Raw genomic sequence first — 22,938 nt, 5'->3', positions numbered from 1 at the left:
GCACATGAAGCAAGGCCAATGTAATCCTGGTAACCTGATAGGTTTTCAATGGATGGTATGTCATGTAAACTGTTGAACCAACCGTGGCGGTTGATTCAGGTTTTTTAAAGTTTCAAAGTTTATTCGCCACGTGCTCAGGAGACAACAGGTGTGAAACAGTACAGTGCAGCTTAGCCTGGTCCCAGATCTGTTTGTGTTGGGGTCGTCCTACAGTCGTTGTCAGATCTGTTTGTGTTGTGGTCGTCCTACGGTCGTTGTCAGATCTGTTTGTGTTGTGGTCGTCCTACGGTCGTTGTCAGATCTGTTTGTGCTGGGGTCGTCCTACGGTCGTTGTCACAAACAGATCTGGGATCAGCCTAGTGTTGCTGACTGACTGACTGGCTGACTGACTGAGTGGCTGGCAGACTGACTGACTGACTGACTGGCTGACTGAATGTGGTGGGACTGACTGACTGACTGGCTGACTGGCTGGCTGGCTGGCACCACAGACTGACTGTGTTCTGTTTTGTTTTCAGTCATTGCCGTCTGGATATACCCAGGGGACATGCCAGGAGGCCAACAAAGAAGACAACAGAGAAAAGAACAGATATCCCAACATCCTTCCATGTGAGGGGCTCCATCTCATTCTATCTACATCTATATCATTAACTAGTGATATCCCAACATCCTCCCATGTGAGGGGCTCCATCTCATTAACTAGTGATATCCCAACATCCTCCCATGTGAGGGGCTCCATCTCATTAACTAGTGATATCCCAACATCCTCCCATGTGAGGGGCTCCATCTCATTCTCTCTACATCGATATCATTAACTAGTGTCAAAGAACAACTTGATAGTCATTTGGAGCCACATTTCCTGGGTCTGTATCTATTTGCAGAGCATAAGTCAAAAGTTATTTTGGCATCGGTCAGTGATGCGAGACTCGTTCCCTAGCGACATGTATTCACACAGCAGTAGATACAGATCCTCACAGATAGTCAACTCTTCTCGTTCTGCCTGCACTTCCTTTTGACAGTTTCACTTCCTCTTTGGTCTATTCATTAATTAACCCTCGGCCCATTTTTATAGAAACTGAGACCAGGCTGAAATGTGTTCATCTTCACTCCCAACTTTTAGGATCTATTCAATACAAAATAGAGATCAAGGAATAGAATAGAGATCAAGGAATAGAATATAGATCAAGGAATAGAATAGAATAGAGATCAAGGAATAGAATAGAATAGAGATCAAGGAATAGAATGGAATAGAGATCAAGGAATAGAATGGAATAGAGATCGAATAGAATAGAGATCAAGGAATAGAATAGAGATCAAGGAATAGAATAGAATAGAGATCAAGGAATAGAATAGAATAGAGATCAAGGAATAGAATGGAATAGAGATCAAGGAATAGAATGGAATAGAGATCGAATAGAATAGAGATCAAGGAATAGAATAGAGATCAAGGAATAGAATAGAGATCAAGGAATAGAATAGAGATCGAATAGAATAGAGATCAAGGAATAGAATAGAGATCGAATAGAATAGAGATCAAGGAATAGAATAGAGATCAAGGAATAGAATAGAATAGAGATCGAATAGAATAGAGATCAAGGAATAGAATAGAGATCAAGGAATAGAATAGAGATCGAATAGAATAGAGATCAAGGAATATAATAAAATAGAGATCAAGGAATAGAATAGAGATCGAATAGAATAGAGATGAAGGAATAGAATGGAATAGAGATCAAGGAATAGAATAGAATAGAATAGAGATCGAATAGAATAGAGATCAAGGAATAGAATAAAATAGAGATCAAGGAATAGAATAGAGATAGAATAGAATAGAGATCAGGGAATAGAATAGAGATCGAATAGAGTAGAGATCAAGGAATAGAATAGAGATCAAGGAATAGAATAGAGATCAAGGAATAGAATAGAGATCAAGGAATAGAATAGAATAAAGATCGAATAGAATAGAGATCAATGAATAGAATAGAATAGAGATCGAATAGAATAGAGATCAAGGAATAGAATAGAATAGAGATAGAATGGAGTAGAGTAGAGTTCAAGGAATAGAATAGAATAGAGATCGAATAGAATAGAGATCAAGGAATAGAATAGAATAGAATAGAGATCAAGGAATAGAATAGAATAGAATAGAGATCGAATAGAATAGAGATCAAGGAATAGAATAGAATAGAGATCGAATAGAATAGAGATCAAGGAATAGAATAGAATAGAGATCAAATAGAATAGAGATCAAGGAATAGAATAGAATAGAGATCGAATAGAATAGAGATCAAGGAATAGAATAGAATAGAGATCGAATAGAATAGAGATCAAGGAATAGAATAGAATAGAGATCGAATAGAATAGAGATCAAGGAATAGAATAGAGATCAAGGAATAGAATAAAATTAAGATCGAATAGAATAGAGATCAATGAATAGAATATAATAGAGATCGAATAGAATGGAGATCAAGGAATAGAATAGAATAGAGATCGAATAGAGTAGAGTTCAAGGAATAGAATAGAATAGAGATCGAATAGAATAGAGATCAAGGAATAGAATAGAATAGAGATCAAGGAATAGAATAGAGATCGAATAGAGTAGAGATCAAGGAATAGAATAGAGATCAAGGAATAGAATTGAGATCAAGGAATAGAATAGAATAAAGATCGAATAGACCAGAGATCAATGAATAGAATAGAATAGAGATCGAATAGAATAGAGATCAAGGAATAGAATAGAGATAGAATAGAGTAGAGTTCAAGGAATAGAATAGAATAGAGATCGAATAGAATAGAGATCAAGGAATAGAATAGAATAGAGATTGAATAGAATAGAGATCAAGGAATAGAATAGAATAGAATAGAGATCGAATAGAATAGAGATCAAGAATAGAATAGAGATTGAATAGAATAGAGATCAAGGAATAGAATAGAATAGAGATCAAATAGAATAGAGATCAAGGAATAGAATAGAATAGAGATCGAATAGAATAGAGATCAAGGAATAGAATAGAATAGAATAGAGATCAAGGAATAGAATAGAATAGAGATCGAATAGAATAGAGATCAAGGAATAGAATAGAGATCAAGGAATATTATAAAATAAAGATTGGATTGGATAGAGATCAATGAATAGAATAGAATAGAGATCGAATAGAATGAAGATCAAGGAATAGAATAGAATAGAGATCAAGGAATAGAATAGAATAGAGATCAAGGAATAGAATAGAGATTGAATAGAATAGAGATCAAGGAATAGAATAGAATAGAGATCGAATAGAATAAAGATCAAGGAATAGAATAGAATAGAGATCTAATAGAGTAGAGATCAAGGAATCGAATAGAATAGAGATCTAATAGAATAGAGATCAAGGAATAGAATAGAATAGAGATCGAATAGAATAGAGATCAAGGAATAGAATAGAGATCAAGGAATAGAATAAAATAAAGATTGGATTGGATAGAGATCAATGAATAGAATAGAATAGAGATCGAATAGAATGAAGATCAAGGAATAGAATAGAATAGAGTAGAGTTCAAGGAATAGAATAGAATAGAGATCGAATAGAATAGAGATCAAGGAATAGAATAGAATAGAGATCAAGGAATAGAATATAATAGAGATCGAATAGAATAGAGATCAAGGAATAGAATAGAATAGAATAGAGATCAAGGAATAGAATAGAATAGAGATCGAATAGAATAGAGATCAAGGAATAGAATAGAGATCAAGGAATATTATAAAATAAAGATTGGATTGGATAGAGATCAATGAATAGAATAGAATAGAGATCGAATAGAATGAAGATCAAGGAATAGAATAGAATAGAGATCAAGGAATAGAATAGAATAGAGATCAAGGAATAGAATAGAGATTGAATAGAATAGAGATCAAGGAATAGAATAGAATAGAGATCGAATAGAATAAAGATCAAGGAATAGAATAGAATAGAGATCTAATAGAGTAGAGATCAAGGAATCGAATAGAATAGAGATCTAATAGAATAGAGATCAAGGAATAGAATAGAATAGAGATCGAATAGAATAGAGATCAAGGAATAGAATAGAGATCAAGGAATAGAATAAAATAAAGATTGGATTGGATAGAGATCAATGAATAGAATAGAATAGAGATCGAATAGAATGAAGATCAAGGAATAGAATAGAATAGAGTAGAGTTCAAGGAATAGAATAGAATAGAGATCGAATAGAATAGAGATCAAGGAATAGAATAGAATAGAGATCAAGGAATAGAATAGAATAGAGATCAAGGAATAGAATAGAGATCGAATAGAATAGAGATCAAGGAATAGAATAGAATAGAGATCGAATAGAATAAAGATCAAGGAATAGAATAGAATAGAGATCTAATAGAGTAGAGATCAAGGAATAGAATAGAATAGAGATCTAATAGAATAGAGATCAAGGAATAGAATAGAATAGAGATCGAATAGAATAGAGATCAAGGAATTGTCTTTACACCCATTTTGACACCAGTTTTACCTACTGGAATTGTTGTCTGAAATGTTGTGTAGAAAAGCCCTAAAGTTTCCATGTGTTTTTAACAGATGACCATTCCAGGGTGGTGTTAACACAGCTAGAAGGAAACCTCTGTTCAGACTACATCAACGCTTCCTATATCCATGTGAGTTGGGGATCTAGCTTTTTGTTTAAATGTGTGTTCTTCTTCGGCCTAAATAAGGTTGGGATAATATATATATATATATATAATAATATTAATAATAAATCATATATGTATCAACATATTATATAATCTATCATGTTATTATTCCAACCGAAACAAGACCAGTTTCCATTGTAATGTTATAAATTAACAGTGTTTTTATTTCATTTATTTGTTAGGGCTACACGGACAATAACAAATTTATCGCAGCACAAGGTAAATAAATCAATGTTGTTCTGCAGCAAATATTTAAATTAAAGTGTCACGTGTTTTTTCCAAATGTAATTAAAAAAAATATATATATGGCTGCTGGTTCCGTAATGTCAACAAAGATGAATGGGTTAATGAGCTGATGGACTGTTGTGTTCCAGGTCCTAAACAAGACACGGTAGCAGACTTCTGGAGGATGATATGGGAACAGAAGACGGCAACTATTGTCATGCTGACCAACCTGAAAGAGAGGAAAGAGGTGATTGGTTACAAGACTTCCTGGTTTTTTCACTGTCAACACTGTTCCTTTCACTTTGAGTTTCTCTATAATGTTCAACCAGCACTAGAAATACAGCAATTACTGCTACACTACTACACTGATACTAATACTATACTACTACTACACTAATACTATATTACTGCTACACTACTACACTGATACTAATACTATACTACTACTACACTAATACTATATTACTGCTACACTACTACACTGATACTAATACTATACTACTACTACACTAATACTATATTACTGCTACACTACTACACTGATACGAATACTATACTACTACTACACTAATACTATATTACTACTACACTAATACTATATTACTGCTACACTACTACACTGATACTAATACTATACTACTACTACACTAATACTATATTACTGCTACACTACTACACTGATACTAATACTATACTACTACTACACTAATACTATATTACTGCTACACTACTACACTGATACTAATACTATACTACTACTACACTAATACTATATTACTGCTACACTACTACACTGATACTAATACTATACTACTACTACACTAATACTATATTACTGCTACACTACTACACTGATACTAATACTATACTACTACACTAATAGTATATTACTGCTACACTACTACACTGATACTAATACTATACTGCTACTACACTAATACTATATTACTGCTACACTACTACACTGATACTAATACTATACTACTACACTAATACTATATTACTGCTACACTACTACACTGATACTAATACTATACTACTACTACACTAATACTATATTACTGCTACACTACTACACTGATACTAATACTATACTACTACTACACTGATACTATATTACTGCTACACTACTACACTGATACTAATACTATACTACTACTACACTAATACTATATTACTGCTACACTACTACACTGATACTAATACTATACTACTACTACACTAATACTATATTACTGCTACACTACTACACTGATACTAATACTATACTACTACTACACTAATACTATATTACTGCTACACTACTACACTGATACTAATACTATACTACTACTACACTAATACTATATTACTGCTACACTACTACACTGATACTAATACTATACTACTACTACACTAATACTATATTACTGCTACACTACTACACTGATACTAATACTATACTACTACTACACTAATACTATATTACTGCTACACTACTACACTGATACTAATACTATACTACTACTACACTAATACTATATTACTGCTACACTACTACACTGATACTAATACTATACTACTACTACACTGATACTATATTACTGCTACACTACTACACTGATACTAATACTATACTACTACTACACTAATACTATATTACTGCTACACTACTACACTGATACTAATACTATACTACTACACTAATACTATATTACTGCTACAATACTACACTAATACTATATTACTGCTACACTACTACACTGATACTAATACTATACTACTACTACACTAATACTATATTACTGCTACACTACTACACTAATACTATATTGCTGCTACACTACTACACTGATACTAATACTATACTACTACTACACTAATACTATATTACTGCTACACTACTACACTGATACTAATACTATACTAATACTACACTAATACTATATAACTGCTACACTACTACACTGATACTAATACTATATTACCGCTACACTACTACACTGATACTAATACTATACTACTACTACACTAATACTATATTACTGCTACACTACTTATTAGTACTACACTAATCCTATATTAGTACTACACTAATCCTATACTACTACTACTCTAATACTATATTACTGCTACACTACTACACTGATACTAATACTATATTACTACTACACTAATACTATATTAGTACTACACTAATCCTATATTAGTACAACACTAATCCTATACTACTACTACTCTAATCCTATATTACTACTACACTGATACTAATACTATACTACTACTACACTAATACTATATTAGTACTACACTAATCCTATATTGCTACTACACTAATCCTATGTTACTGCTACACTACTACAATTATACTAATAATATACTACTACTACACTAATACTATATTAGTACTACACTAATCCTATACTACTACTACTCTAATCCTATATTACTACTACACTGATACTAATAATATACTACTACTACACTAATACTATATTAGTACTACACTAATCCTATATTGCTACTACACTAATCCTATGTTACTGCTACAATACTACAATTATACTAATAATATACTACTACTACACTAATGCTATATTAGTACTACACTAATCCTATACTACTACTCTAATCCTATATTACTACCACACTGATACTAATACTATATTACTACTACACTAATACTATATTGGTACTACACTCAGCCTATGTTACTATTACACTGATACTAATACTATATTACTACTACATTAATACTATATTACTACTACACTGATACTAATACTATATTACTACTACACTCATCCTATGTTACTACTACACTAACACATTGCTGATACACTTGTCTGAGTGCCCTCAAGCCTCTGAAGTCAAGCCATCCATTTCCACTTCACAATCTCTCCTTAAACAGAGGAGGTCATCTGTCTCCATGTGTACTTTCCCCTGTGAGCAGTCCCATGGAGCTTTACCCTAGAGAGAGAGAGAGAGAGAGGGAGAGGGAGAGAGAGAGAGAGAGAGAGCTAACCTTGCAGAGATCAATAAAAACAGGAAAGAAAGGAGATTAAAATCAGCTTTTGTGCTGCTCGGAATCAATGATTAAATAATGGCTAATAAAGCCCTCTAAGTCTTTATCATAATTAGTCAGCATACTCTCTTTAAGTGGTTTTAGACTGGCTAATTCTGATTGACTGGCTGGCAGATTAAGCCCTCACATTCTCTACTGCACTCAGTGTCTACCAGTCACCTTTAGGATGGTGATGCATTCAATACACACATTCAATGCCACCCTCCTATACCCCTACAAAACTAGAATAGTCCTAGTAAGCAAAATGATGTTGAAAAGACGTCTAAAATATAGTATTTTCCAGACGTTGAAGTTAGGTTCATTTAGGTTCTGATTTGGTTCGGTCTGGAGCACACTTGATTTGGTCCAAACATAGACGTCTATGATTGGCTCAGATTTGGTCCAATCAATGTTGGTCCAATCAAGGCTGGTCCTACCGCATCAAACCTGAACCAAATACAAACGTTTATGATTGGTTCAAGGCCGGTCTGGACCGCACAAAAAAAAAAAAAAAGGACCAAATGACGTTGGCGTCTGTCTGTGCTTACTGGGATGTAGCCTACAGTGTCAGCCCGCAATGGAATTGTATGAATGTCCATCTCTGTGGTAGGCAGCCTACCATTTTTATAAAACATGCAATTACATAGGCTTTATTAGTCCAGAATCATGTGACTAATCAATGTGGCTATTTTAAGCTCTGAATATCAGCTACCCAACTTTTAATCAGGTGCTATCCTGAGCCTATTGGCAAAGTGTTTACACAGCAGGGAAATACAGAAGGACTTTCTTTTTTCACTATGTCCTTCATGTTATCTCCTGCCTGTAGGCTACAGAAAAGGCCCCGTGCTCTTTCTACCGGAGGCTATATCTGCTACAGGATTTACGTCAGATAATGTTTTTTAACAGAACGTTGGAGGAGCTCTGCAGCAATGCGTCTCTCCAACGGCACCCTGGGAATAGACAAGATAAATATTTTTTTTACACCCCCCCCCCCTTCCTGAGCACTGCTTATCACCGGGCGTCATCAGCGCTCACCTAATAAGCCCTTAGGCCACTGGTTGAGAGAAATACTCATTATTTTGGGGGCAGAAATATGTGAGGTTTTATGTTTATTTTTTTTCCTTTATTTAACGAGGCAAGTCAGTTAAGAACAAATTCTTATTTTCAATGACGGCCTGGGAACAGTGGGGTTAACTGCCTGTTCAGGGGCAGAACGACAGATTTGTACCTTGTCAACTCGGGGGTTTGAACTTGCAACCTTTCGGTTACTAGTCCAACACTCTAACCACTAGGCTACCCTGCTGTTGTTGGAGGGTGCATCTTGGTCTTGGTCAGTTTAGCTTGGAAAATGATGCCCTTGTCAATCTGCCGCAATAGATGGCCGCCTAATCCTGCCTATTGAGCGGGCCGGCCCTGGAGGGAGCTCTTCCTTCTCACTCTAATAGGTTGAAGAGTCAGGGGGAGCTAAGAAGTCAAGACAGATTTCCCCTCCCGCGTGTGAACTAATAGAATCTAATACTACAGTACTGTCTTATCTTCTATACTATGTGTACAATCTAGATGTTGTTATTGTAGGCTACATGCTAGCATAGCACTTAGAATGACCTGTAAACATGCAGTCTCCATGCTAGCATACCACTTAGAATGACCTGTAAACATGCAGTCTCCATGCTAGCATAGCACTTAGAATGACCTGTAAACATGCAGTCTCCATGCTAGCATAGCACTTAGAATGACCTGTAAACATGCAGTCTCCATGCTAGCATACCACTTCTATGCTAGCATGCAGTCTCTATGCTAGCATACCACTTAGAATGACCTGTAAACATGCAGTCTCTATGCTAGCATACCACTTAGAATGACCTGTAAACATGCAGTCTCTATGCTAGCATGCAGTCTCTATGCTAGCATACCACTTAGAATGAACTGTAAACATGCAGTCTCTATGCTAGCATAGCACTTAGAATGACCTGTAAACATGCAGTCTCCATGCTAGCATAGCACTTAGAATGACCTGTAAACATGCAGTCTCCATGCTAGCATACCACTTCTATGCTAGCATGCAGTCTCTATGCTAGCATACCACTTAGAATGACCTGTAAACATGCAGTCTCTATGCTAGCATACCACTTAGAATGACCTGTAAACATGCAGTCTCCATGCTAGCATAGCACTTAGAATGACCTGTAAACATGCAGTCTCTATGCTAGCATAGCACTTAGAATGACCTGTAAACATGCAGTCTCCATGCTAGCATACCACTTCTATGCTAGCATGCAGTCTCTATGCTAGCATAGCACTTAGAATGACCTGTAAAACATGCAGTCTCCATGCTAGCATAGCACTTAGAATGACCTGTAAACATGCATTCTCCATGCTAGCATACCACTTCTATGCTAACATGCAGTCTCCATGCTAGCATACCACTTAGAATGACCTGTAAACATGCAGTCTCCATGCTAGCATACCACTTAGAATGACCTGTAAACATGCAGTCTCCATGCTAGCATACCACTTCTATGCTAGCATGAAGTCTCCATGCTAGCATACCACTTAGAATGACCTGTAAACATGCAGTCTCTATGCTAGCATACCACTTAGAATGACCTGTAAACATGCAGTCTCCATGCTAGCATACCACTTAGAAATGCACACCCGATAATTTGTTTCATACCGTGTTGGAGTCAATTATATATATATATATTCCTGTCAATTCAGTAAATACACAGAAATTCCGATTCCAATTCTCTTCCATGCTTTTCAAAAAGGAAACTGTATCATTGAAGTTGGAATTAGGTGATTTATACTTTCTGAATGAACTGGAATTAAAATAGAACTGATTCCAACCCTGTTTTATACTAAGTTAGGGTGCTATTATAGACATTGGAACATTCTCTATGATTAAACCCTGAGTGTCCTGTGGTGACTCATTGCTTCCCTGTTTGTGTATTTCCAAACCACTAGGACAAGTGTTACCAGTACTGGCCAGACCAGGGCTGTTGGACCTATGGTAATGTCCGGGTGGCTGTGGAAGACTGCACTGTGTTGGTGGACTACACCATACGGAGGTTCTGCATACAATATGTAAGTTATTATTAGATGGTAATCATGTGGGTCATGGAGATTATAACAGTACTGTAGGTTTGTTTGGAAATGTAAGTGCCTGCCTGTCCTATACTTATTCACTTGTAGTATACTAAAGTACTATACTTATTTACTTGTAGTATACTAAAGTACTATACTTATTCACTTGTAGTATACTAAAGTACTATACTTATTCACTTGTAGTATACTAAAGTACTATACTTAATCACTTGAAGTATACTAAAGTACTACACTTATTCACTTGTAGTATACTAAAGTGATAGTAAAAGGTATTTGACTGTAAATATGTAGTCTACAGAGCTCTACAACACTGATGGACATAGAAACTTATAAACTGTGTGTTTTTTGTGTCGTGTGAATAGAGTAGACTACAGATGTAGGATCATAATTTGAGCGTTTGTAATTTCCACTTTGATATTTTAGACTTGAATTGCCCAAACGAAAAATGTATCAATCCTTACAAAAATGTCCTTTAATTATAATCTGCATAATACATACATAATTTGGCTGTCCTCATAGGAGAACCCTTTGAAGAACCCTTTTTGGTTCCATGCAGAACCCTTTTTGGTTCCATGCAGAACCCTTTTTGGTTCCATGCAGAACCCTTTTTGGTTCCATGCAGAACCCTTTTTGGTTCCATGCAGAACCCTTTCCACAGAGGTAGTATCTGGTTTATAGTAATGACTCTATGTAGTATCTGGTTTATAGTAATGACTCTATGTAGGAGCTGGTTTATAGTAATGACTATGTAGTAATGTAGTAACGGGTTTATAGTAATGACTCTATAGTAATATAGTGTCTGGTTTATAGTAATGACTCTATAGTAATGTAGTATCTGGTTTATAGTAATGACTCTATAGTAATATAGTATCTGGTTTATAGTAATGACTCTATAGTAATGTAGTGTCTGGTTTATAGTAATGACTCTATGTAGGAGCTGGTTTATAGTAATGACTCTATGTAGTTTCTGGTTTATAGTAATGACTCTATAGTAATATAGTATCTGGTAATGACTCTATGTAGTATCTGGTTTATAGTAATGCCTCTATAGTAATATAGTGTCTGGTTTATAGTAATGACTCTGTGCAGTGTCTGGTTTATAGTAATGACTCTATGTAGGGGCTGGTTTATAGTAATGACTCTATAGTAATATAGTATATGGTAATGACTCTATGTAGTATCTGGTTTATAGTAATGCCTCTATAGTAATATAGTGTCTGGTTTATAGTAATGACTCTGTGCAGTGTCTGGTTTATAGTAATGACTCTATGTAGGGGCTGGTTTATAGTAATGACTCTGTGCAGTGTCTGGTTTATAGTAATGACTCTATGTAGGGGCTGGTTTATAGTAATGACTCTATGTAGGGGCTGGTTTATAGTAATGACTCTGTGCAGTGTCTGGTTTATAGTAATGACTCTATGTAGGGGCTGGTTTATAGTAATGACTCTATGTAGGAGCTGGTTTATAGTAATGACTCTATGTAGGAGCTGGTTTATAGTAATGACTCTATGTAGGGGCTGGTTTATAGTAATGACTCTATGTAGGAGCTGGTTTATAGTAATGACTCTATGTAGGGGCTGGTTTATAGTAATGACTCTATGTAGGAGCTGGTTTATAGTAATGACTCTATGTAGGGGCTGGTTTATAGTAATGACTCTATGTAGGGGCTGGTTTATAGTAATGACTCTATGTAGGGGCTGGTTTATAGTAATGACTCTATAGTAATGTAGTATCTGGTTTATAGTAATGACTCTATAGTAATATAGTATCTGGTTTATAGTAATGACTCTATAGTAATGTAGTGTCTGGTTTATAGTAATGACTCTATGTAGGAGCTGGTTTATAGTAATGACTCTATGTAGGGGCTGGTTTATAGTAATGACTCTATAGTAATATAGTATATGGTAATGACTCTATGTAGTATCTGGTTTATAGTAATGCCTCTATAGTAATATAGTGTCTGGTTTATAGTAATGACTCTGTGCAGTGTCTGGTTTATAGTAATGACTCTATGTAGGGGCTGGTTTATAGTAATGACTCTATGTAGTGTCTGGTATAGTAATGACTCTATGTAGTATCTGATTTATAGTAATGACTCTATGTAGTATCAGGTTTATAGTAATGACTATGTAGGAGCTGGTTTATAGTAATGACTCTATAGTAATGTAGTATCTGGTTTATAGTAATGACTCTATAGTAATGTAGTGTCTGGTTTATAGTAATGACTCTACGTAGTATCTGATTTATAGTAATGACTCTATGTAGTATCAGGTATAGTAATGACTCTATGTAGTATCTAGACTAGTAATGACTCTACGTAGTATCAGCTATAGTAATGACTCTGTATGTCTGCTCTGTGTGTCGTCTCCTGTAGCAGGCCAGCGACGGCACCAAGCCCTCCAGGCTCGTCACCCAGCTCCACTTCACCAGCTGGCCTGATTTTGGGGTGCCCTTTTCCCCCATCGGCATGCTCAAGTTCCTCAAGAAAGTCAAGACGGTCAACTCCTCCTTCGCTGGGCCCATCGTGGTTCACTGCAGGTACTTTAGACTGGGGATGTAGTCTTTTAGACACATTTCAACTGTTGTACTGTATATAGTAACCTGAAGGTTACTTCCCCACCTGTCTTTAGGAAGAGAGAGAGAGAGATCTAACTGTCATGCTATAGATAGTTGACTCCTTGGCCTTCTCTGTCCTTTGTCTCGGCAGTGCTGGTGTGGGAAGGACAGGGACCTTCATTGTGATTGACGGCGTGATTGACATGATGCACCAAGAGCAGAAGATTGACGTCTTTGGTTTTGTGTCCAAGATAAGAGACCAGCGCTCACAGCTTGTACAGACAGACGTGAGTAGGCTCAAAACAACAGGGTCACAACACTATTTCATGCAATGCATCAGTCTATGTTTCTCTTAGTACTAGGACTAGCAACTGTCCAAACGTAAGCACTGTCTTCCTCTGTGGCCTCCAGATTCAGTACTCGTTCATCTACCAGGCCCTGTTGGAATACTACCTCTACGGAGACACAGAACTGGACGTGTCATCTCTGGAAGGACACCTGCACAAACTCCACAACACCCACACCCCCTTCGACAGGGTCGGCCTGGAGGAAGAGTTCAAAGTGAGAGCCAGGGGTCCTCTCTCTTCTCTGACAGGGTTGTAGTTGATAAGATAGAGCCCTTTGCTTACATGCAGCTTAGAATCCCTGAAAGTCTGTGTATCCTTATAATAGCAATTGTGGACATCGGGTATAAATTATTCTATGTTAATTTGCATTGCTCTTATTTTTGGGCCCCCCGAGTGGCTCAGCAGTGGTGTCACAATTGGCCCAGCGTCCTCCGGGTTAGGGGAGGGTCTGTCCGGGGGGGAGGGGTAGGCAGCCATTGTAAAAAATAAAATAAAAAGTTCTTAATTGACTTGCCTAGTTAAATAAAGGTCTAAAATATTAAGTCATCTATGTGTACATTTACACCCTGACACTTTCCTGCGCCCCCCCCCCCCCCCACTCCCCCTTTATCGTCCAGAAACTGACCAACATGAGGATAATGAAGGAGAACATGAGGATGGGAAATCTCCCTGCCAACATGAAGAAGAACAGAGTGCTCCAGATTATTCCATGTAAGGAACACCGGATACAACACAACAAACTGAATGAGATCTGTTTCCCCCTCAGAGTCCAGTAACTCTACATTACGTCATGCGGTTATTCTTTAACTTGTGACAGATTGTGACCCACAGATTATATTGTGTTCATAACCCCCCTCCCCTTTAAGAACGAAACGAGAGATATTATCAAATCCCTTATTCCCTTGGTTCGCTCACCTAAATTGCATTCGTGTAGAATTAACCAGGGAAATCCATTGTATATGTTACCTTTTCATATTTGGTATTCATATATTTTAAACCTTGATGCATGGGACTGACATTGAGAGATCTTTTAGTCAGGCGTCTTGTTGTTTTATCTGATAAAAACGCTCATTGTTTTTGCTGTTCTTTAGGTTGAGTGATGCGTTTCTTTCATTGCCTGCTTCTCATCTTACAAATAGTGTTTGGGAAATGAATCTGGAGGAGTGTTTTAGGGTGCATCTCAAACGGCACCCTATTCCCTATTTAGTGCACTACTATGGCACCCTATTCCCTATTTAGTGCACTACTTTTGACCAGGGTCTATAGGGCTGTGCTCAAAAGTATTGCACTCTATAGAGAATAGGTTGCCATTTGAGACGCTGGCTTTTAGGCATCTAATACGGGCGATCTATTCATAAATCAACAGTGACAGCATCACAGATGATCCAATTCCTTCTACCCCTAATTCATCTGCTCTTTCCTCAGACCGTTCGATTGTAGGGCCGTTAAGGGCCGCACCTTTAGTGAGTTAAGATGTGTGTTGGTGTAATGGAAAGGGTGAAATTACAGGGACATTTTTTTCCATGGCAGTTTCCTATAACGTCCACTAGGGGTGGGGGGCGACGTGAGTCCCTGTTACCATCTAGTAGACCCGCGCCTTGCTAGGGCGTTAGCTACGTCTCCACCTAAACCTTAACCCTAACCTAAACCTTAACCCTAACCTAAACATTAACCCTATCCCAAACCTTAACCCTAACCTAAACCTTAACCCTAACCTAAACATTAACCCTAACCTAAACCTTAACCCTATCCCAAACCTTAACTCTAACCTAAACCTTAACCCTAACCTAAACCTTAACCCTAACCTAAACATTAACCCTATCCCAAACCTTAACCCTAACCTAAACATTAACCCTAACCTAAACCTTAACCCTAACCTAAACCTTAACCCTATCCCAAACCTTAACTCTAACCTAAACCTTAACCCTAACCTAAACCTTAACCCTAACCTATACATTAACCCTATCCCAAACCTTAACTCTAACCTAAACCTTAACCCTAACCTAAACCTTAACCCTATCCCAAACCTTAACCCTAACCTAAACCTTAACCCTAACCTAAACTACTATGGCACCCTATTCCCTATTTAGTGCACTACTATGGCACCCTATTCCCTATTTAGTGCACTACTCTGGCACCCTATTCCCTATTTAGTGCACTACTATGGCACCCTATTCCCTATTTAGTGCACTACTCTGGCACCCTATTCCCTATTTAGTGCACTACTCTGGCACCCTATTCCCTATTTAGTGCACTACTATGGCACCCTATTCCCTATTTAGTGCACTACTATGGCACCCTATTCCCTATTTAGTGCACTACTATGGCACCCTATTCCCTATTTAGTGCACTACTATGGCACCCTATTCCCTATTTAGTGCACTACATTTGACCAGGGTCTATAGGGCTCAGAATGAAGGCCTTCACTTTTTGCACAGCTAAAAAATATGGCCCAAAAAAAACAGTGCCGCGTCATTAAAACGCCAAACCCATGTCGTAATTCTGCAGTTACGATGAAGGGGGTCGGTTTTTATCTGGAGATTGAGTTGTTGTGCCATTGATATACTCTGTGTACTCGGTCTTTGTAGTTATCACCCGTTTAATATGAATTGTATTTTTCAGATGACTTCAACAGAGTGATTATGTCCATGAGAAGAGGCCAAGAGTTTACTGACTACATCAATGCGTCATTTATAGATGTAAGTATATACTCAATGAGTGCACATTACAATACTCACTACTACATCAATGAGTGAACATTACAATACTCACTACTACATCAATGAGTAAACATTATCACTCCTATATCAATGAGTAAATGTTACAATACTCACTACTACATCAATGAGTAAACATTATCACTCCTATATCAATGAGTAAACATTACAATAATGTAATGTGTACTGTGGTGTACAGGAAGTTGCACCTGTCTGACATGGTGGTAATGCCTGTACTGTGTACTGTGGTGGGGTGTCTTCAGGGCTACAGGCAGAAGGACTACTTCATAGCGACCCAGGGTCCTTTATCTCACACGGTAGAGGACTACTGGAGGATGGCGTGGGAGTGGAAGTGTCACTCCGTCGTCATGCTGACGGAACTACAGGAGAGGGAGCAGGTAGGAAGGATAATCCATCGAAGAAATAGCATTTAAACAACTCATATTATATGATATGTCTCTATGCTATTCACTTACTTAACTACTGCATCTTAGTTGTCTACCGCTAGCAAGGATCCAAAACTAGGACCTCTTTGTGTTGAGCTATTGTAATATTGTAGTAGAGTACTGTTCTTAACATGATTTGAGTTATTGTAATATTGTAGTAGAGTACTGTTCTTAACATGATTTGAGTTATTGTAATATTGTAGTAGAGTACTGTTCTTAACATGATTTGAGTTATTGTAATATTGTAGTAGAGTACTGTTCTTAACATGTCTTCTATTATTTGATGGTAATAGAATCACTATGCCATCCAGTACTCAGTCTTAATCTCCTGACTGTGTCTCCTGCAGGACAAGTGTTTCCAGTACTGGCCCACAGAGGACTCAGTGACCTATGGAGACTACACTGTAGAGATGAAGGGATCCACTGTGTGTGACAGCTTCAGTGTACGGGATCTGGTACTCACCTACGGCCCAGTAAGTTTACATAGAAATACCCTGAGGTAGTGAGGGACCTAAAAGCAATAGTTTATTGAGACATTAACCTTCTTCTTACCTGTAGAGGAGTCCATGATTAATCACAGGAATAAAGTGTCTGTCATGTTAGCATATTGCTAATCTTGTAACCCTCAACCCAAATTAGACGTTTAACAGTCATCACGAGAAAGTAGAGTATTGCAAAAATCTGCATCCTAAATTATCTTTCCAAAACTTAGCAAGTGGCAAAAATTAGCTCCCAATGCTAAATGATCTGTCCAAGCCTAGCATGTTGCTAAAATTAGCTCCCAATGCTAAATGATCTGTCCACACCTAGCATGTTGGTAAAATTAGCTCCCAATGCTAAATGATCTGTCCACACCTAGCATGTTGCTAAAATTAGCTCCCAATGCTAAATGATCTGTCCAAGCCTAGCATGTTGCTATAATTAGCTCCCAATGCTAAATGATCTGTCCAAACCTAGCATGTTGCTAAGATTAGCTCCCAATGCTAAATGATCTGTCCAAACCTAGCATGTTGCTAAAATTATCTCCCAATGCTAAATGATCTGTCCACACCTAGCATGTTGCTAAAATTATCTCCCAATGCTAAATGATCTGTCCACACCTAGCATGTTGCTAAAATTAGCTCCCAATTTAAATGATCTGTCCACACCTAGCATGTTGCTAAAATTAGCTCCAAATGCTAAATGATCTGTCCACACCTAGCATGTTGCTAAAATTAGCTCCCAATGCTAAATGATCTGTCCACACCTAGCATGTTGCTAAAATTAGCTCCCAATGCTAAATGATCTGTCCTAACCTAGCATGTTGCTAAAATTAGCTCCCAATGCTAAATGATCTGTCCACACCTAGCATGTTGCTAAAATTAGCTCCCAATGCTAAATGATCTGTCCTAACCTAGCATGGGGCGGCAGCGTAGCCTAGTGGTTAGAGCGTTGGACTAGTAACCGGAAGGTTGCAAGATCAAACCCCCGAGCTGACAAGGTACAAATCTGTCGTTCTGCCCCTGAACAGGCAGTTAACCCACTGTTCCTAGGCCGTCATTGAAAATAAGAATTTGTTCTTAACTGACTTGCCTAGTTAAATAAAGGTAAAATAAAATAAAATAAAAATGTTGCTAAAATTAGCTCCCAATGCTAAATGATCTGTCCACACCTAGCATGTTGCTAAAATTAGCTCCCAATGCTAAATTATCTGTCCACACCTAGCATGTTGCTACAATTAGCATCCTGACAGCTACATTATATTTCCAAACCTGGGTTTCCATGTTTCAGGATAAGCAGACACGTCTGGTCCGCCACTTCCATTTTCACGGCTGGCCAGAGATCGGGATCCCAGCCGAAGGGAAAGGAATGATCGACATCATCGCCTCGGTGCAGAGACAGCAACAGCAGTCAGGAAACCATCCCATCATCGTACACTGCAGGTAGCTAAGACTCTGACCCTTATCACCGTGTGGTGGAATATGTTACTTTGGGAACACTTTTACACTTCACTGTTACCTAGGTAACACTCTTATACCACTTTAAATATACTTCATAACAATTCTTTATTACACATTTACTGTTACTTTGGTAACACTTTATTTTCACACATTTACTGTTACTATGGTAACACTTTATTACACACTTACTGTTACTATGGTAACACTGTATTACACATTTACTGTTACTATGGTAACGCTTTATTTTCACACATTTACTGTTACTATGGTAACACTTTATTACACATTTACCGTTACTATGGTAACACTTTATTACACATTTACTGTTACTATGGTAACACGTTATTACACATTTACTGTTACTATGGTAACACTTTATTACACATTTACTGTTACTATGGTAACACTTTTTACTTGTATAGTTTGTTGAGCATTCTTTAGGCAAGACTGTTACTGTTACTATAGCAACCCATTACAACAGTCACAAAACCCCAAAGGTCACTGTTTTTCTTGAATGTTTTGTTGTGTAGTGCTGGTGCAGGGCGAACAGGTACGTTCATTGCACTGAGCAATATCCTGGAGCGGGTCAAGGCTGAGGGCCTACTGGACGTCTTCCAGACTGTGAAGAGTTTACGGATGCAGAGGCCACATATGGTCCAGACCGTGGTGAGGACATTGACACAAATCACCATTTGTAAACCTATTTTAATTTCTAAAGAATCCAGTATTTTAACATAGTTTGGCACACATTATAGTTGACCAAGTATCTATCGGGTTCCCAATGCCATTAATAGATAATATAATAATTTATTATCCATTAAGTTTAACACAGAATGGACACTTGTCTTTGGTGCTCTGGCTTTACAGTAAACCGATCAGAACGGACGTAAAACATCGACACAGTGAACATCTACATGTTAGTTCACCGGAGTCGTGTTTAGAATTCTCCCTGATGGTTCTCAAATTCTTTCCCCAGGAACAATACGACTTCTGCTACCGGGTGGTACAAGACTTTGTGGACATTTTCTCAGACTATGCCAATTTTAAATGATGAAATATTTGCCTTACAAACATTTTTTTTTTTTGTTCAAATGTTGTTGGTCAGGCTTTGTGTTTTGTCCTTAGAAGGATTGAAAGGTTTTTCTATCTCGCTATGCACTTGTCCCTACTGTAACTAAAAACTCCATCCCTCGCTGTAATATACCGTACGTCAACGGACAAAGATTTGTAAATGCCAAAATGTAAGATTAATAATGTATATTTCACATCATGTATAATAATTATTTTGTAATGAAATTCAAGTGGGTTTTTATTTTTAAACCTTGAGTCTCTTTATTCACATGTTGTAGTAGTTGTACGATACTGTACTTTTGTTAAACATCTTGTTTATTCACACTGAGTGTTTATTTTTTCTTCTGACCGTCCTTGTTTCCTTTTGAAAAGAGGCGCTATTGTAACTGTTTTACGTGTCGATCGGCAGACCTTCCATTTAATTGCATTCTAAGAACGTTATGCGAATATTAATTAGTACGATATTCTGACATGTATTGACGCCTTCTATCTGTGACTAGAGGTGATATCTCATCTATCTTTTATTTAATTGGAAATAACCCTTTTATTTAAAAAAAAAAATATATATATATATATTAAGGTCTTTACAATGCAAGTTTTTTCAGGCACAATATCAAGAACACACAAAAAAAATTATGCAAAGTATTGAATATCAAGTTACGCCATTATTATCATTATTATTATTATTATCATCATTATTATTATTATTATTATTATTATTATTATTGTCAAGGATAATAGTTTAAAACAACATATTAAGGAATTGTAAGAATTAGTTTCCATTAACCTGATGGAAGTAGTAGCCTACTTCAGTACAGAAAATCAACATGCAACTACACATATAATAACAATTTACCAGTAGTAGTACTAATCAGTAGTACTAATCAGTAGTACTAATCAGTAGTACTAATCAGTAGTACTAATCAGTAGTACTAATCAGTAGTACTAATACAAAACATACTGCAGTTTTTTTTTTATCCACTGCACATATTCTGAAGCACATGGACATCACCCAGAATAGCACCAAGGAATAGCACAGATACATTCTGTCAAATATGTTAAATCTGAAAAGTTACAGTCATCGTTTGTATATTCATTTGTATTGCAGTTTGGATACATTTGTTTAGTTTTTTGTTAAATGTCCTGAACTGTCCATATCGTTTAGACCTGTATTATTTTACCTAGATAGGAAGTATAGGAAGGTGTCTGCTGATGCAGTTGCCAAAAACGACTATAAGAATAAACAAACACAAGTCGTTCTGATCTGACGCAACACTCAGTGTGACCTGTAAAATTAAAAGATTTGAACTTAAAAGGGCATCAAAATGAACCCGACACAATATATATACATTTTTTTTTTTTAAAGCACAAAAGATGGGCGTGTTTCATTTAAAATAACGTTCCTCAATCTGTTCATAATATATCCATGTAAATGGCATACTTTAGTATTTAGACCTCAGTGCCGTTATAGTTATACTGGCTACCACCAATCTCATGAAACACACATATCCTCATTATGGCCTTACACCATTTTGCATTGTTGTGAAAGATTAGGTCAGGGGTCAACCAAAACATTACCTCATGAACTGCAGCGGTGCTTCAACGCCAGTTTTATAAGGGCGACCTCGTATAGGAATCTGAAATAAGTCCAGCTGAATGCCAAGGGCCCAGAAGCCCCACATTTACACGCCTCTCTATTTCTATATGACATGTTGATACAACGGGAGGATGAACTTTAACCGCGTCAGATACACAATGAACCAGGAGGTTTAATAGTTGGGAATATGGAATTGTTGGATGCTTTGTTGGATGTGAGTTGTTGTTCCGGAGGAATGGCCTAACTTAACTTCACCTCTCTCTCTCTCTCTCTCTCTCTCCCTTTACTCTCTCTCTCGGCCTCTCTCTCTCTCGGCCTCTCTCTCTCTCAGCCTCTCTCTCTCTCTTGGCCCCTCTCTCTCGACCTCTCTCTCTCTCGACCTCTCTCTCTCTCCCTTTACTCTCTCTCTCGGCCTCTCTCTCTCTCCCTTTACTCTCTCTCTCGGCCTCTCTCTCTCTCGGCCTCTCTCTCTCTCTCGACCTCTCTCTCTCTCCCTTTACTCTCTCTCTCGGCCTCTCTCTCTCTCCCTTTACTCTCTCTCTCGGCCTCTCTCTCTCTCCCTTTACTCTCTCTCTCGGCCTCTCTCTCTCTCGGCCTCTCTCGCTCTCTGCCTCTCTCTCGGCCCCTCTCTCTCTCGGCCTCTCTCTCTCTCCCTTTACTCTCTCTCTCTCGGCCTCTCTCTCTCTCGGCCTCTCTCGCTCTCTGCCTCTCTCTCGACCCCTCTCTCTCTCTTGGCCCCTCTCTCTCGACCCCTCTCTCTCTCTTGGCCCCTCTCTCTCGACCTCCCTCTCTCTTGGCCCCTCTCTCTCGACCTCTCTCTCTCTCCGGCCTATTTTTGATCTGTTCTTTGATGAAGATGAAAGAGGGTGTTTTCAGGTCACACCTCTTCATCTTTAGTTTTCTGCTTTTCATTGTCGCCCTCTCTTGGATTCTCAATGTCTTTTAAATGCCAGGTTGCAATATTAAATTCATTGAAAAACCTACTTTTTGCTCTGTCAATTCACTTACACGTGATTCAGCACTGCCATCTAGTGGTGAAGAAGGGGTATATAATTATTCAGTTATATTATGATTTATGAGAACCAGTAGATGTCACTGTTAAGTTGAAATATCCTATTCTGCTCCCGAGTGGCAAAGTGGTCTAAGGCACTTTAGTGGTCTAAGAGGTGTCACTACAGTCCCTGGTTCGAATCCAGGCTGCATCACATCTGGCCGT

General features: G+C 37.6%; 1 protein-coding gene across 2 annotated transcripts in view; it reads left to right on the top strand.

The window, feature by feature from the left end:
- LOC109884468 (receptor-type tyrosine-protein phosphatase epsilon) overlaps positions 1 to 22,705 on the top strand; it is a 172,103-nt gene extending 149,398 nt beyond the window's left edge. For both annotated transcript variants that reach the window (XM_031813012.1, XM_031813011.1), the window contains 15 exons: positions 516 to 606; positions 4,563 to 4,639; positions 4,858 to 4,894; positions 5,050 to 5,147; positions 10,908 to 11,027; positions 13,423 to 13,586; positions 13,756 to 13,891; positions 14,016 to 14,165; positions 14,569 to 14,662; positions 16,574 to 16,650; positions 16,932 to 17,066; positions 17,462 to 17,587; positions 18,885 to 19,036; positions 19,585 to 19,720; positions 20,031 to 22,705. In XM_031813012.1, coding sequence (XP_031668872.1) covers positions 5,085 to 5,147; positions 10,908 to 11,027; positions 13,423 to 13,586; positions 13,756 to 13,891; positions 14,016 to 14,165; positions 14,569 to 14,662; positions 16,574 to 16,650; positions 16,932 to 17,066; positions 17,462 to 17,587; positions 18,885 to 19,036; positions 19,585 to 19,720; positions 20,031 to 20,105 — 1,428 coding nt within the window. In that variant the 5' untranslated portion in view covers positions 516 to 606; positions 4,563 to 4,639; positions 4,858 to 4,894; positions 5,050 to 5,084 and the 3' untranslated portion in view covers positions 20,106 to 22,705. The remainder of the gene's footprint in view (positions 1 to 515; positions 607 to 4,562; positions 4,640 to 4,857; positions 4,895 to 5,049; positions 5,148 to 10,907; positions 11,028 to 13,422; positions 13,587 to 13,755; positions 13,892 to 14,015; positions 14,166 to 14,568; positions 14,663 to 16,573; positions 16,651 to 16,931; positions 17,067 to 17,461; positions 17,588 to 18,884; positions 19,037 to 19,584; positions 19,721 to 20,030) is intronic.
- The last annotated feature ends 233 nt before the right edge of the window (positions 22,706 to 22,938 follow it).

The sequence above is a fragment of the Oncorhynchus kisutch genome, unplaced genomic scaffold, assembly GCF_002021735.2.
Source record: "Oncorhynchus kisutch isolate 150728-3 unplaced genomic scaffold, Okis_V2 Okis04b-Okis11a_hom, whole genome shotgun sequence".
Lineage (NCBI taxonomy): Eukaryota > Metazoa > Chordata > Actinopteri > Salmoniformes > Salmonidae > Oncorhynchus > Oncorhynchus kisutch.
The sequence above is the reverse complement of the archived record's forward strand: the minus strand, read 5'-3'. Positions and strand labels throughout refer to the sequence as shown.